The sequence below is a fragment of the Microcaecilia unicolor genome, chromosome 6, assembly GCF_901765095.1.
Source record: "Microcaecilia unicolor chromosome 6, aMicUni1.1, whole genome shotgun sequence".
Taxonomy (NCBI): domain Eukaryota; kingdom Metazoa; phylum Chordata; class Amphibia; order Gymnophiona; family Siphonopidae; genus Microcaecilia; species Microcaecilia unicolor.
The window spans coordinates 39,478,833-39,494,229 of NC_044036.1; the positions used below are offsets into that span (position 1 = coordinate 39,478,833).

Below are 15,397 nucleotides of genomic sequence, written 5' to 3' on the forward strand. Positions count from 1 at the left end.
TGCAGGTCTTTTTCTGCCGTCATCTACTATGTTACTATGTTGACAAGTTGTGCAAATTGTAAAGGCTTTGACTTCATCTTGGTTATATATGAGAGAATTGTATTTTGGATGTGTAGTGCAAGTTTGAAGTAGTGGACCTTATGACAGTCATTTGGCTATTTTAAAGCAACTGCATTATCGAGGTTACAGAAAATGTAGAAAAAAAAATAGACCCCACTAAAATTGAAATGTACAAATATAAATGATTTTGCTGTTTTTGTTTGTGTGCTTTGGTTTATTTTGTTTTGTAACACAGATTAATCTCTGCTCCCCCCTCCCACCCGGCTTGATTTCCTTTCTGTCAAACTTTCATGCAACTGGGAATATATATGTGAGCCACAACTAAATTTATAATGAACTACAAGACTGTAAATCATTGTAGCAAAAAGAATGACAGTTATGATTATGACTTAGTACTGGCTGTGAGGTAGAATGGCAGTTTAGTTGTGACTGTGGTGAGTGATCTACTTCTTAGTGCAAAATTATTTTCACATACTGAGTGGAAAGTAGTTGGCGTTACTCGCCCTAATCTGAGAGCAGTTTACAACACCAACATGAGTGGGTGGATCTGTTGGACAGCTTGTGAGTGGAATGAAATGGTGGTGGCCACATTTTGTAACCCTGTTCAGTGCATGGCAGTTGCGTTGACTGGTCCATGGCACAGGTGTAGGTCAGCTGGAGTTTTGTTGCTGTGTCTTCATCTTACTATTGGCTTCAGAAGGTCTTAGTGATGTCGTTGAGATCTCATCTATCAGAAAACCGCAGCAAGGCAGAACTTCATAAATGAAGAAGCCATCTGACCCACATCAACCTATCTTAGGTCATCAAATCAAAACTCCTGATGTCCGAAGACTTGTTGTGAATGCCAAAACACCACTTGCTATATGTTCAACAGGTTCATGCTAAATGTTTTGGTGTTTTCATTAAAAAAAAAAAAAAAAATGCTCTTACTAGCAGAACTCTAACATTACTGCAGAGATTCTGAAGGATGGATCCTGTTGTGGTAATACCGTGTTCAGTAACTCATATTTTTCTTAATAACTTAAAATTGTTATTGATATGTTCCATTGATTTCAATGTAAAAATTTGTTTGGTTATCCGTATTATAGAAACATTCTTCCTGTTCCTAAGCGATCCCACATGCTTATCCCATGCCTTTTTAAATTATGTTGCAGCAGCAAATAGGTTAATGTCTGTGGCAGTCATGCGAAAGGCTATATATTCATTTGTTTTTACTCTGCCTCTGAGCTTAATTATTGATAAGCAACTACCACAGTCCACTATAAGGCCTGTCCCATGGTATCGTTAGTTGATCAGACTGCACATTTGGAAAGATGCCTTATAAATATTGATTTCAAACCTTCAGGGTAGATTTCAATATTGAAAAATTCCATGCCAATGGAATCAAACCTTTCTTCCCAAGGGAAGTATTCCGCAGCCTAGTACAATCAATGGTGCTAAGTCATCTAGACTACTGCAATGCCATTTATGCCGGATGCAAAGAGCAAATCATTAAGAAGCTTCAAACCGCTCAAAACACAGCAGCCAGACTCATATTTGGGAAAGCGAAATATGAAAGTGCCAAACCCCTAAGAGAAAAACTACACTGGCTCCCACTCAAAGAACGAATTGCATTCAAAGTTTGCACCCTGGTCCACAAAATCGTTCACGGGGAAGCTCCGACCTATATGTCTGACCTTATAGACTTACCTATTAGGAATGCAAAAAGATCATCACGCACATTCCTCAATCTCCATTATCCTAACTGTAAAGGGCTAAAATATAAATCCATATACGTGACCAGCTTCTCATACATCTGCACGCAGCTATGGAACGCACTACCGAAGGCCATAAAAACAACGCAACACCAAACCATCTTCCGAAGGCTACTAAAACAGATCTTTTCAAGAAGGCATACCATAAACATCCATCTTAAATACTAAATAATAACACTATACACGAACTATACAAAACCGAACTCTTATCACATGACTGATTAACCTCTTTGATATGCATGATCAAGCAATACCACTTTAAACCTTATGTTCAATAGGGTTTCTCTATAGCTGATGACCTAATGTATGTTACAATCCAATTTATTACTCAGGAACCTTCATGCAATACCATAATTTATTCTTCTTTACCATGTATGTATGCACATGGTATTTTGATAAGTAATTATTTTTAATGTGTATTGTATATATTTCTTAGTCTATTTTATTATTAATGTTTTATGGAAACCACCAAATTATAGGTGGTCTATACATTTTTAAAATAATAAATACGTGGATGAAATCCTCCACTACCTTGGATTTAGATATTTGTTGGTCTTTATTACTGAATTATAAATGATTGGTAGAAAATGTGAAAGAAATATTTCTTCACTCAACAGATTTCTAGTGTGCTCAATCAGCAGAAGGAGCTTTTTGGTCTTGTCAAAAAGCTAGCTTATTGGTACCAAGATGTTTGGTGATCATGACACTATGGGGGCAGTTATAATTGGGCTCCGTGAGGTAAGAATGCCATTGCTGAGCACCAATTCTTTAACATCATCTGTGCGTCAAGATGCTGTTATAGAATGGGTCATTCCATGCCAAGTGGTCTAAAATTAAAAAAAAGTTCCCACCATCATGTTCTCCAATTTTGTTCAAGTTTTATCTGTTGTGCGAGTCAGGTGTTAAACGAAGTTTCCCAAAATTTGAGGTCTCTAACTGCAATAGTTGCAGATCTAGACCCCCTTTTCTGAGAGGTTGTCAGTTCATGAGTGCACGACATTTACCAAAATGCCATTTTTGGGGTCTAATAAAATCCAAACACATTTATAAGAATGGCTAAAAAATTCAAATCCTGTACAGTGTTTGATGCTAATTCCGATGAAATACATTTTAACATTATGGATGCAAAATCCAGTCAAACAAGTTGACTCAAAGTGTGCATCAAAATTGGTCGCGACTCATCGGAACATATTTGGACCAATATTCAGACCGCAACAACTTCCATGCAAACAAAGGTACGGACTTGAAATTTTGAACAAGCATTATGCTTGTGCTGGACATAATACTGCCAGATTTGCGACTAACCAGCATCTATAACCACCCTGCAGGATCTCTTCAAAGTTGGCACTGTCAGCGCAAATGGTAAAATATACCAAAGTTCAAAGCCAATTATTAAAAAAGAGTCTGCCTGAATCAGCTTGTGAACAGTATCATCTGAAAGAAAACATTGTGCTCTACAACATTAATATGTTTTTGTTTTGCAATGCCACCATTAAGTAGTCATTTACTCAGGTCAAAGTATGTTATATTTTGTGTGCGCGATGTATTGCGTTGGTCCATGATGGCTGAGCCATTACTGGTTATCACATCGAAACCAGCATCCTCATCGCCATAGGGGCCACGCCCGATAGCCATGCAGTAACAGCCACGGGTGGGTATCTTTACTGCAGGATCCCAAGCCTGATTGTGGGTTTTTTTTACTGTAGGATCCCAGCCTGATTGTGTGTTTCTTTACTGCATCTCAGTCCCTATAGCATCTGACTTCTTTAAAATATTCCATCATACAAATTTATAAATGTCAATGTTTTCTCTCAGTAATGAAATCAAGTGTTAGTCCTTAAATAAGTGTCCAAAATGCATACACTGAAGACAATGGGCATGCAGATCTTTTATGCATATTTGTTAGGGATATCCTGAAAATCTGGCCTGTTTGCAGCCCTCAAGGACTGAACTTGGAAAAGCCTGCTTTGCTAATGCACTGAATCCTCGCCCCTCTTAGATTCAAGACCACCATTTCAACCTGTTTGACTCACTTAATTAATCTTACTTTGATTAAAGGCATTATACTTACCTGACTAAAACAAGCTTTGATTATCCAGTTCCTTAAAAAAATGACTTCTGATTATTCAGAATTGAATAATTATCAGCTTATTTGTTCTTTGCTCTGAATGGTGAATTGGCTGTGTAGCAGTAGCTTCAGGGTTTTTGTGGATGTTCATACTGTTCTTAATAATTTTGGATTAAGGGGAGCTTGTGGCATGGAGTCTTAATTTCAACTATTGATATATGGATTTACAAATAGATTGAGGCTACAGTGATAGTTGTCTGTTTGGATATTTCTGCAACTTTTGACTTAGTTGAGCATTCCATATTACTCAAGAGGCTTAAAAGCTTTGGAATGGGTAGTTCTGTATCATCCTAGTTTAAAATGCAGAGACCTATACCCTAGGGATCTGCTCTGTCAACGATTTTTCTTTGTGCCCATTCTGCAATATTTCTCAATAAATGATATTTTTTTATTCTTTTTAAATTGTACAACCAAAGACAAAGCTTTGAAAGAAAATAAACATAACTAGACAACAGTAAACATCCAAAGATAAACAATGGAATATAACAATAAGAAAAATACCACATATACTCGGCTATGAGTTAATCTCATATATAATTTGAGGGCAGATTTGGGTCTAAAAATAGCCAAAATTAGTGTGACCCATGTATAAGTCCCACACACACAGAGCCAAATTTGACCCCCCCCCCTCCCTAGCCAATAAGTCTTTCTTTCTGACACATACAGACTTATCCCTGCCTCACTTACACCCCTCCCCAGCTAGTTTGTCTTTCTCTACTGCCTCACTCAGAAATTCAGCTTGCCCTTTCTGCTGCACTCCCCAAGCATATCTTTTATTTGTTGGTACCCCACTGATTTGAGTGATACCAGAAGAAGAGGGGATTTGGAACCCCTCTGATTAGATCACTCCGCCAAGTGGATGGGGAGATAGGACCCCACTGGTTGGGTAGCGTCCAGGAAGATGGCAGAGTTAGGGTCCATATGATTGGGTGGGCTCCAAGAGGATAGGGGAGTTGAAACCGCTGTGTAAACAAGTAAATGACTATAGTGCATTCCCTTGCAGGTGTGATTCATGTTGGGAAGGGCAGTACTGTGAGAGGTGTATCCGCATGTCTGGATGTGTGCAAGGGTCATGCCAATAGTTTGGCTGGAAATTTCTGTGATAAAGGTATGGATAATACCTATAGCACTATGAAACTTGTGTAGTAATACCGCCCCCTCCTCCCGCCACCATTGTGTACCTTAAACTCTCAAATTTCTATGCCTTTTGCATTTACATTACTACAGTACACCTAGGCTGCCTGAGGTCTGCTCCAGCGCATGCCTTCTGATTCGTCCTGCCCCCTCTGACTCAACTTCCTGTTTCTGCACAGACGGGATGAGTCAAAGGGCGCGCTCTGGAGCAGACCTTAGCGGGCCTAGGTGTATCGCTGCAGTGCTGGTGCTGTAAGGAGAGATTTTAAGATACCCCCTAGGGGGGACAGGATTGAGATGCAGGAGAGATTCTCATGCTGCTGACAGGGGTGCTGGGTTGAGGGGGCATTGCCAGTAATTTTCATAGCACTAAGGATGTTACTTGTAGATGAGGCAACCTTGGTTTTTTAAAAACATTTTTCAGCTTAAATTTCTCAGCCTGTAGTCGAGTATGTACGATAGGGTTATAGTCTACATTGAGTGAGAGAAGAATCAAGAAGAGCCATAGGAAGCTGTCACAACAGAAAGAAAAAGAATTCCAAAGGGGGAAAAAAAAGTAGGAACATTGACCTCCCTTGCAAAAATTGTAATTCCAGATGTATCATGAGCTACCTGATACCAAATGTTGTTTGCCTTTCTGGTTGCTTGTACTTTGCTGAACTCTTTTGTATTCTGTTGCTTTAGTGTATTGCTGGAAAGTCAATAAAAATGATTTAAACATAACATGAGCCGCCTTCAGTGTATAATTACAAGGATACAGCTTTACCTTCCAGGAAAAATATTAATTGACAAGCTTTATAAAAAACATAGCTATTATTCTATAAAGAAATTAAAAATTTACGTGGAAAGCTCAATTGAAAGGGGTCTCCCAAAGAAATTACAAACTGTTTTAATTCAAGAAGCTGCCTTTTCCTAAGCTGAGTCCATTTAGACACATCCAGAAAAACTGAAACTTACCCCATTAGAAATTTGTGTCTTACTCAGTAGTAAAGTTTCATTATAGCTTATTTGTCCTGCAGAAACACAAATTATACTAACACGTTATTTCATCTGTTGATGTTTCCAATATGGCTGAAACATCAAATGGACCAGCTCATTCCTCAGTTCTATTCCATTGGGCAAATAATAAATTTTCTTAATAGGTGGAGACACTGTTCTTGGGTATCCTCAATGCCTTCCTCAAAACTCAGTACTTCCACCAATGTGGGTATTGGTGATGAGATATAATTGATTCTACTGCAGATAGATTGCACAGCCTTGCCCGCATCTCCAGGTGACATCCCAGACTCCTGCGATGAACGCGAGTTCAGCACACCAAGAGTTTTGAGCTGTGGAGTAGGTCCTGGACCTAAAGGGCTAAGTGAGAATTTGTTTTCCAAGTTGGGGCTCTTCCTTGCCCCGACAGCAGCTTCGTTCAGAGTGAGAGAGATCATGAAGTTATATCAGCTGCTAAGAAATCTTCAGTGATCCAGGATGTCATCCACGAACAGTATCTTTGACATCGTAGGAATCTTAGATGAAAGCTAGGATTTACTACTGGCTGAGCTATGTCCAACAGATTTTAACATCCAACATCAACCAACACCAGGAAGACCATAGCAGTCCTGATTCAGGATACAATCAAACTGCCATAATTGCTATTCCCCAGATATAATGAATCAGAATCTCTTTTAATCTGACTTCTCATGGTATACTGAGCACCTCATAACACTTCTGTGCAAGAACTCCTTGATCTGATTACACAAGTGACCCTGAATTACCCTAGGATAGTGATCATGGGAGATTTCAGTCTACACATCAAAACCACCACATCTGTCTTCCTGGACACGATGACAGCACTAGGATTCACACAGGTGATCAATTCTCCATGAAAAGGGTCACATACTAGACATGCTATTCTACCAAGGGGTTGACATCCCAGAATACCTGGATAGCATTATTGAAATAACACCCCTATCATGGATAGACCATTTTCTAATTAAATTTCCCCTAAGTGACTACCTGAAACAAATGGTACCGCCTAGAGTTTGAAAGGAGATCAGCAACAAGAAAACGTTGACTGCTGAGAATTTCCTAGAGGCCTTGGTCTGTCCACATGTGGATGAAAAGACAATGACAGAACAAGTTGATATTTGGAATATGCATGTAGCTAAGACCTTAGAGAAAATGGCACCAGTAATGCCCCACTCACAAATGCTCACTTTTCTCCAGAACTTTGGACCCTTAAGCGCAAAGGACTAAAACTGGAAAGGAGATGGTGTAAATCTTGCCTGGATGAGGACAGGCAAAACTGTAGAGAACACATGACAAAGTACCACCAAGCCTTAACAGCAACAAAAAAAACAGTATTTTCTGAGTGCATTGAACAGGTGCCAAGTCAACCAAGCACCTGTTCAGCATAGTAAACAGTCTACTGCAATCCCCACAACAGAACCAGCCTGGCCAGTCAATGATTTTGTTGCATACTTTGCCAACAAAATTAAGTCTCTGTCAGGATTTACAGGCAGTCCCACACAGTCTCCAATCAGTTAACCAGGAGTGCACAAATTCGTCACGTCCTGACACAGACATGTGGGACTCTTAACCCAATAACAGAGGAGGACCTTGACAAAATCCTAAGAGATCGTGGACCAACTACCTGCCCCCTTAACCCCTGCCCATCAAAGATAGTGCAGCAGACAGGTAGGGGCCTCATAGAAGGCGCCACAAAAATTGTGAACTCCTCTTTCTAATGGGCAACTACCAACTGCATCAAAAAGGGCAGTGATGTGTCCTTGCTAAAGAAGAACAAGCTTGACCAGGACACACTTGAAAGATACTGGCTAGTATCTAACATCCCATTTCTAGGAATGCTTATAGAGCAAACCATCTATGTTCAACACCATGATTGGCTAGAAGAGAGAAACTGGCTATATCCATGTCAGTCTGGATTCAGACCTGGTTATGGAACAGAAATGGCCCTCGTGTCCCTACTAGATGATCTTCACAGAAGCCAAGACAGGGATTTCTCAGCTAATTTGTTGGACACTGTGTTCTACATCTATGCGGATGATGTGCAGCTTCTCATACCCATTGAACCTGACTTACCCACAGCCCTGAATAAACTTGACTACCTGTCTAACATGAATTCAAGAATGAACTAAAAACAACAAACTTTACCAGAACCTAAGTAAAACCAAGCTTCAATGGGTCCCTAACACAAATGGGCACATACCTGACATAAAAATCTCTTTTGGGAAATACAAACTCCCCCGCAAATCACAAGTTGGGAACCCTGGAATACAGTTAGATTCAACACTTACTCTGATCTCCCAAATCCAAGCAACCTTCAAGAGCAGTTTCTATTATTTGTGACAACTACTCTGCCTCTCTTTACATTGAGAAGGCAAATCTGGTCTTAGTTGTGCATGCCATGATAACATCAAGACTGGATTACTGTAATGCACTCTACACTGGTCTGACTACAAAGAGTCTGCACCAGCTCCAATTGATTCAGAATGCTGCAGCAAGACTAATAGATGATTGTAGGTGGTTTGACCACATCACACCATTTTTCAGAAACTTCACTGCTTTGATTCCATCCACTTGCTATACTGGGATCCTCTGTGTTTATCCCTTGTTTTTCTAAATTCTGTCACACTGTTTTTTTGTCCCCCCCCCCCCCCACCATATCCATCAGGAGGGCATCCAAGAATCTACTTCTTTCTGTGAAAAAGTATTTCCTTGTGTTGGCTCTTACCTCCTTGCAACTTCATTTCATGCTCTCTAGTCTTATGCCTTCCCCGACTTTGAAAATAATTTTTGTTCATTAATACCTTTGAAATATTTTAAATGGTCATCGTGTCTTCCCGTCCCTCCTTTCCCCTAGGGCAGTGCTTTTCAACCCAGCCCCTGGGGCAAACCCAGCCAGATTTTCAGGATATCCAAAATTAATATGCAGGAGAGAGATTTGCATTCCAGGGAGGCAGTGCATGCAAGTCTCTTATACATATTTATTGTGGATATCCTGAAAACCCAACTGGCTGGGTATGCCTCAAAGACTGCCCTAAGGTATGCCTACTCAGCCCTTCAAGTTTCTTATGTCTTCCAGTGCAGCCCCTATACCATTCTACTGCCTTCCTCTGAACCACTTCAGTTCTTTTTATATGCAAAACTGAACACAGTATTCCAATTGGGGCCTTACTAGCCACTTGTACAAGGCATTCTCGCTTCCTTCTGCTGGTTATAACACTCTCTGTACAGCCTAGCATCCTTTTGGCTTTGACCACCAACTTATCACATTTTGTCACCTTGTGGTCCTTGGGCAATATCACCCCAAGGATCCTCCCTTGGTCTGTGCACATCAACCTCTTTCTTCCTATTGCATACAGTTCCTCTGGATTCTGCACCCAAAATGCACTTTGCATTTCTTCACATTAAAGTTTAACCACCAAGCAATAGTCAATTTTGTAGATCACTTCTCATATTATTCACTCCATATGGGTGTCCATTCTGTTGCAAATCTTTGTGTCCTCCACAACAACTTTTTCTTTTAATTCTTTGGCAATATTGCTCACAAATAGATTGAAATTGGCCCCCAAGACTAATCCCTGTGGTTGTCCACTGCTCAACTTTCTTTAATCCATTTGAATTCCATTTACCACCCTCTCTCTGTTTTCAGTCAGTGCAACCTATTTCTAATCCAGTTCAACACCTTGGAACCCAACACTATATTGCTCAGTTTATTCATAAGCCCCCTATGCGTTACAGTATGAAAGACTTTGCTGAAATCTGTTTAGAAAATACTTAGGAAGCTTCAAATTTAAATTAGCATTAAATTATTTATCAAATGTAAAATGTTTGCTCAACTGGGTGTTTTTCCAGACTCCTGGTGATGACTTCAAAAATCATCACATTTCATTGCTCACAAGAATATCTTCTTATATAGAATGTAAAATGATGCAAAATGTTTGCCATATCAACTATAGTTAATCTCAATTTATGAATAGTTTGTACATGTACTTAATTTGCACAGCTTGAAGAAGATTCATCCAATCAGCTTATATCAAAAAGCTTACATTTATATGAAGTATCAAATGCTGTCACTTAAATCATGCTAGTAACAGAAATCTCAATTCAATCAATCCTCCAACACGGTCCCATATTTCGTTGACCAGCTTCTTTAGGAGACTTCGGGCCCTATTTACTAATCTGCCCTATAGGTGCTCTAGTGACACCCATAGGAATATATGGGTGTCTGTAGCGTGCGCTAATTTTAGCATGTGCTAAAAATGCTAGACACTTTAGTAAACAGGGCCCTTCATTAATTCAAAAATGGCATTCTATATTTCACATCTTTTCTGCAAAGCAAAATTCTTCATTTTTTATAGTTATTAAATAAAAGCAGTACATGAAAAATATTCAGTGATGAAATATGGTGAGACAGGTACTGAGATTTTTAAGGCAAAATCTGCAATTACTGAACAATTCAGAGCTTAAAAGTAATAAATGCATCAATCAAAATTGAATTTCCAAATCGCATGAGATCCTTATCCAATCAGATGTATCAAATCTAGATCAATTGAATCTTTTGTGCCAAAAAGTAAGATTTTTATTGGACGTACAGATTAAAACTTGCTGCCCATAATTCTTTTCACTTGAAAAGAAAAACGTTATTCAATTTCAGTTGTGTTTTTCTGTCAGTTACTGATCTGCATTATAACATTACTTCCTATCCTGTGACTTTTTTTTTTTTAGTTACAAGTCTTTCTGAAAACTTTAAGGCATATGTCAAGTTCCAGTAATTTGTTACTGTTTGAATTTTCATCTTGTTCTATTATAGCTTCCTGGTTCAATGTGATTTGCTTCAGCTGTTCTGAATTAGCACCCTCAATAAATGTTTCCAGTGTAAGTAGTAGCCCAATACCTTCAGTAAAGATGAAACGAGGAATTCATTTAAATTGCCTGCTATGGCCTCATCTGCCCTGAGCACTCCTCTTACCCCCACTCCCTCAGTCATCTAGCGATCTGCTACTAGGGCTGGGTCAACCTTTAGACAAACTAGGAAATCACCAAAGGTGACAGCTAGAGTGGTTGGGGGGGGGGGGGGGCAAAGAGCTGTTGTAGTCAAAGTAAACCAATAGGTTCTGAAAACCACACAAACTTTAAAAAAAATGGGCAATTTTCAAATGCGAGCAACTTAATATAAATAGATATTAGTTATATATATGCTTAATGTTAAGTATAAATTAACACAAAAAATAATTTAAAAAAAATTTCACAATTAAGAAAATATCAAAAATAGGAGGAAAACCTCAGAACACCCAAATCTGTTTTGGTGCAGTACAATCATAGGCATAAGAACCTTCATGAAATAGCTTCATAAACTAATTTCCAAAGATTTTCAAAGACACTCATCTCAAATCTTTGCCATCTCCAGCCTTCCAAACCAAGTCTGATGATGGTCAAGGTTTCGCCAATCTGCTTCAGGGTCTTAAGCTAGGTGCACAAAGATTTTATTATTTTTTTTTAATTTTAAACATTTTGTAATGACGTTTTCTCACAAATTCTTCAAGAAAGCTATCTTTTTTTTGGTGCTATTGTGTATATATTATTTAATCTGCCTAAGCAGACTATATATATGTAAAATGGGTGCCACCAAATGTCGGCTACTAGGACTGCCAAACAAACATGGTGGCTTGTTCTTTTAAGATGCTTTTGATTCAGAACTTAAGACTTATATAGAATGTGTAAATTTATTTATTTATTTGCTGCATTTGTATCCCACATTTTCCCACCTATTTGCAGGCTCAATGTGGCTTACATTGTTCCGTCATGGCTATCGCAAATCCAGAGTTAAAGATACAAGTAGTGATACATAAACAACATGAATAACATAGTAAAATTAATCAAACAAGTATGAAGAGATCACAAATTCGAGACCAGAGAAAAACTGGTATTGCATTAGGGTTTATATGATGGGTCATTGCGGTATGCTTTGATGAAGAGGAAGTTCTTCACTGATTTCTGAAAGTTGGTTGTCATTGCTAAAATGAGGTTTTTTTTTTAAAGACCAATGAAAGGGAAAGAATTCATATGAGACAATAGCTATAGACTGTCGTCATAACAGAATAGTTCTAAGCCCTGACTACTGAGGTCTTTTCTCTTTTTAATATTTACATACTGCCATTTAGCTTCAGTTGTGAGAGCTTTCTGTATCTTCTATATGTTTTTGTTTCTTGAGTTTAGCATTAACATATTTAAATATTGAATCAATTTGTGATCATCAAATAATATATTTTCATTTATTTATCGGTGTAATATTGACTTAGATTTAACCAGAGGAAGAACAAGTTTGCATTAATTACAAGTTTATTACTAAGTGATTGCAAATTAACCTTTTTTTCCTGTTCTTTTGCCCTTTGCCTTTTTTTTTTTTAAAGTAAACTTTTGATTTTTTTCAAGAATATTAATGAATTGTCTGCACGTACATTATTTCATTACTGTGTCTAGTGTCTTTTGTTAGTGTAAGTGGTTATACTACTACCACTTAAGTTCTCCTCTTAACTAGACTATAATTTATTACATGCTGTGAAGGAAGAGAAGCCAGGGATCTGGTTGCAGTTAATGATCCTTTGACTAATCTACTTATATGGAAATTTAACCCTACTGCAATTTCTGAGTTTGAATTGGACCAGAATGTTTCCTATTGGGTACACTTTAGAACAGAGGTTTTTCTCAAACAACCATCATAGCCGCCATGATCTCTGAATGAGATTGACCATAGCTGACAATATTCTTCTTTCTGTTAAGCAAAATAAAATTTATCTTCAAGTATAACCTTTTAAAATTTTTAATAGTTGGTTACTCTTACAGAGCTCTTGCTCTAAAAAAAAAAATCTTGTCTTACTGTTTTAACTGCAAAAAGAGGTATATTTCCTTATACAGGGTATATACTAAGGCCTCAAGTCTAAAGTCTAGAAAACTCTTTAGAACGAACTGACTAGCTTGGAAAACAGTGGTATTGTTTGCATTAAGTAGTTAAAAAGTATGAATAAGTACTCACTTAAATTAGTAAGTTTTATGCTGGGATGACACTTAACTCATGCATTAACATGTATTAATTGCCTAGCGGTTAATGGGTGGGGACTTTTCTTTGCAGTTATTCCATGGTAACTTACCATGGCAGGAAGCAATAAGTGCATTCACACTATCGAGGCCTTTTTTGCAGGTGCGCTGAAAAATGGACCTGCGCGTGTCCAATACACACGTCTACACCAGCGCAGGCCATTTTTTGGTGCACCTTAGTAAAAGGACCCCTTAATGCTGAGATGCCCATAGGAATATAATGGATGTCTCAGTGTTTAATGCCAGCTACAAACGCTAGCACACCTTAATTAAAAAAAAAAAAAAAAACTATATTTTTTTTTTTGTTCTGGATCTGAACTACTGGTGAATATTCTTGTCTTGGTTCTAAAGTTATATGTATATATAAGTATAAAATGATACATTTACCATATATTATGGTTTTTATTTTTTATATATTTTGAAGCTGGAGTTGGTACATTTTTACTGACTCCAACTCCACCCAAAATTGCTTCCAACTCCACGACTCCTACTCCACAGTCCTTTTTTAAAGTGTGTGTATATATGTGAACATAAGAATAGCCTTACTGGGTCAGAACTATGGTCCATCTAGCCCAGTATTCTGCTTCCAACAATAACCAGTCCAGGTCACAAGTACCTGGCAGAAACCCAATTAATAGCAACATTCTACCAAACCCAGAGCATCTCAGTTACAGACTATGGACTTTTCCTCCAGGAACTTGTCCAACCTTCTTTAAACCCAGATTCGCTAACCGCTGTTACCATATCCTCCAACAGTGAGTTCCAGTGCTTAACTATTTAAAAATGTGTTTCATCTGGCCTGTGTAGAACACTATATAAAGGCAGAAATTCAGTGTAGTATTTGTTTCATATTTAACCTTTTTTTTTTTTTTTTTTTGCATTGTAGATTCTAAAATCATCATCCAAGGAAAAATATCCTCTCTTTACTTTTGTGAAAGGTCATTCTAAAGACTTTGACTGTCCTTCCATTCCAGTTTATGAACCAGGCGACCCTACCTTGGCAGATGAAAATAAAAGGTTAAAAAGATTCAGCACAGAAGATTTTGTCTTGCTTTAAAGACATTTTACACAAAAGCATTTGCAGTTGTCATCCAGAACATTCACACTAAAAAAATCAGCAACATGAGTGTTTTTTAAAAACATTTTATTGTATTTAAATATTTTGGGTCTAAAAATGTCACATAAAGCTCACAGTTGTTAGTTTCAAAATAATGTTGTGGTTTTCTTTTGTCTGATGTCTTTGTTAAGGTCATTTATGTTTCTAAGACCATTCATTAGTAAAAGAGATTTTGGTGATTATATCGCCACATCTGTAACCTCAGATAATGTAGCAGTGTGATTTTATTATTATAATGGCTGTCCATGAAGATTACTGCTGCAACTTAAACGATCAACTATGTGTTTGTCCCATTATATTAATGGTCTAGTAATAATTTTAACTGTTAAGTGCAATTAGGTGGAAGCAGTATTTACAGTATGAATGACTATTTTATTACGATTGTTATGTATTTGCAACTTGTAATACTGAAAACAAACCAGAGAGAAAGGTAGACCTAGCAAAACCTGATTATAGCATATATCTATGTAGAAATTGTTAAAATAAGTAATATTAAATGCTTGAGATATAAAGTTTAGGCCATAATAAAGATATGAATACACATAAAACCTCTGGTCAACTTCTATACATTTAGTTCCTGTGTTGGAATTTTGTTGTGTCATGTTTTGATTGTGGCATGATCTTGTTTTCCTTGAAAATTTTAACATAAGGACACAGTGGACAAAAGGACTTAATTCAGCATTTAAAAAACAAATGTTATTCTAAAATGTGTATGAATTAGAAAAAAAAAAAAAATCATAGAACCTTTAGATAAAAACAAAGTGAGAGTACCATATTAGATGAGCATTATATGAATGCCAAAACAATTATTGCTGAACTTATATAAGACACAAGTCTCTCCCTCACTGAGCAGCTTACAGTGTTGACCGTGACTTGCTTGGCTCGTAAGGAGTGTCTTGGGGAGTAGTGGGGCTTAATCTGGTTTCCATCACTTTAATCACAAAAGAGAGAGTAATAGAGCATACAAGCATACAATATAGACAAGAAAAAGCAACACTGGGCCTTCAAGAAAGAGACAATGGCAGTCCTTTATTGTGAAAAAGATCCGACATGGGCCGTGTTTCGGTGCACAAGTGCCTGCCTCAGGGGTCTAACATA

At 37.7% G+C, this 15,397-nt stretch overlaps 1 protein-coding gene across 1 annotated transcript in view; it reads left to right on the forward strand.

The window, feature by feature from the left end:
* The window catches only part of ATG4C (autophagy related 4C cysteine peptidase), a 66,721-nt gene extending 51,874 nt beyond the window's left edge, over window positions 1-14,847 (forward strand). The window contains 1 exon segment of the mRNA XM_030206723.1: window positions 14,069-14,847. Coding sequence (XP_030062583.1) covers window positions 14,069-14,239 — 171 coding nt within the window. The 3' untranslated portion in view covers window positions 14,240-14,847.
* The last annotated feature ends 550 nt before the right edge of the window (window positions 14,848-15,397 follow it).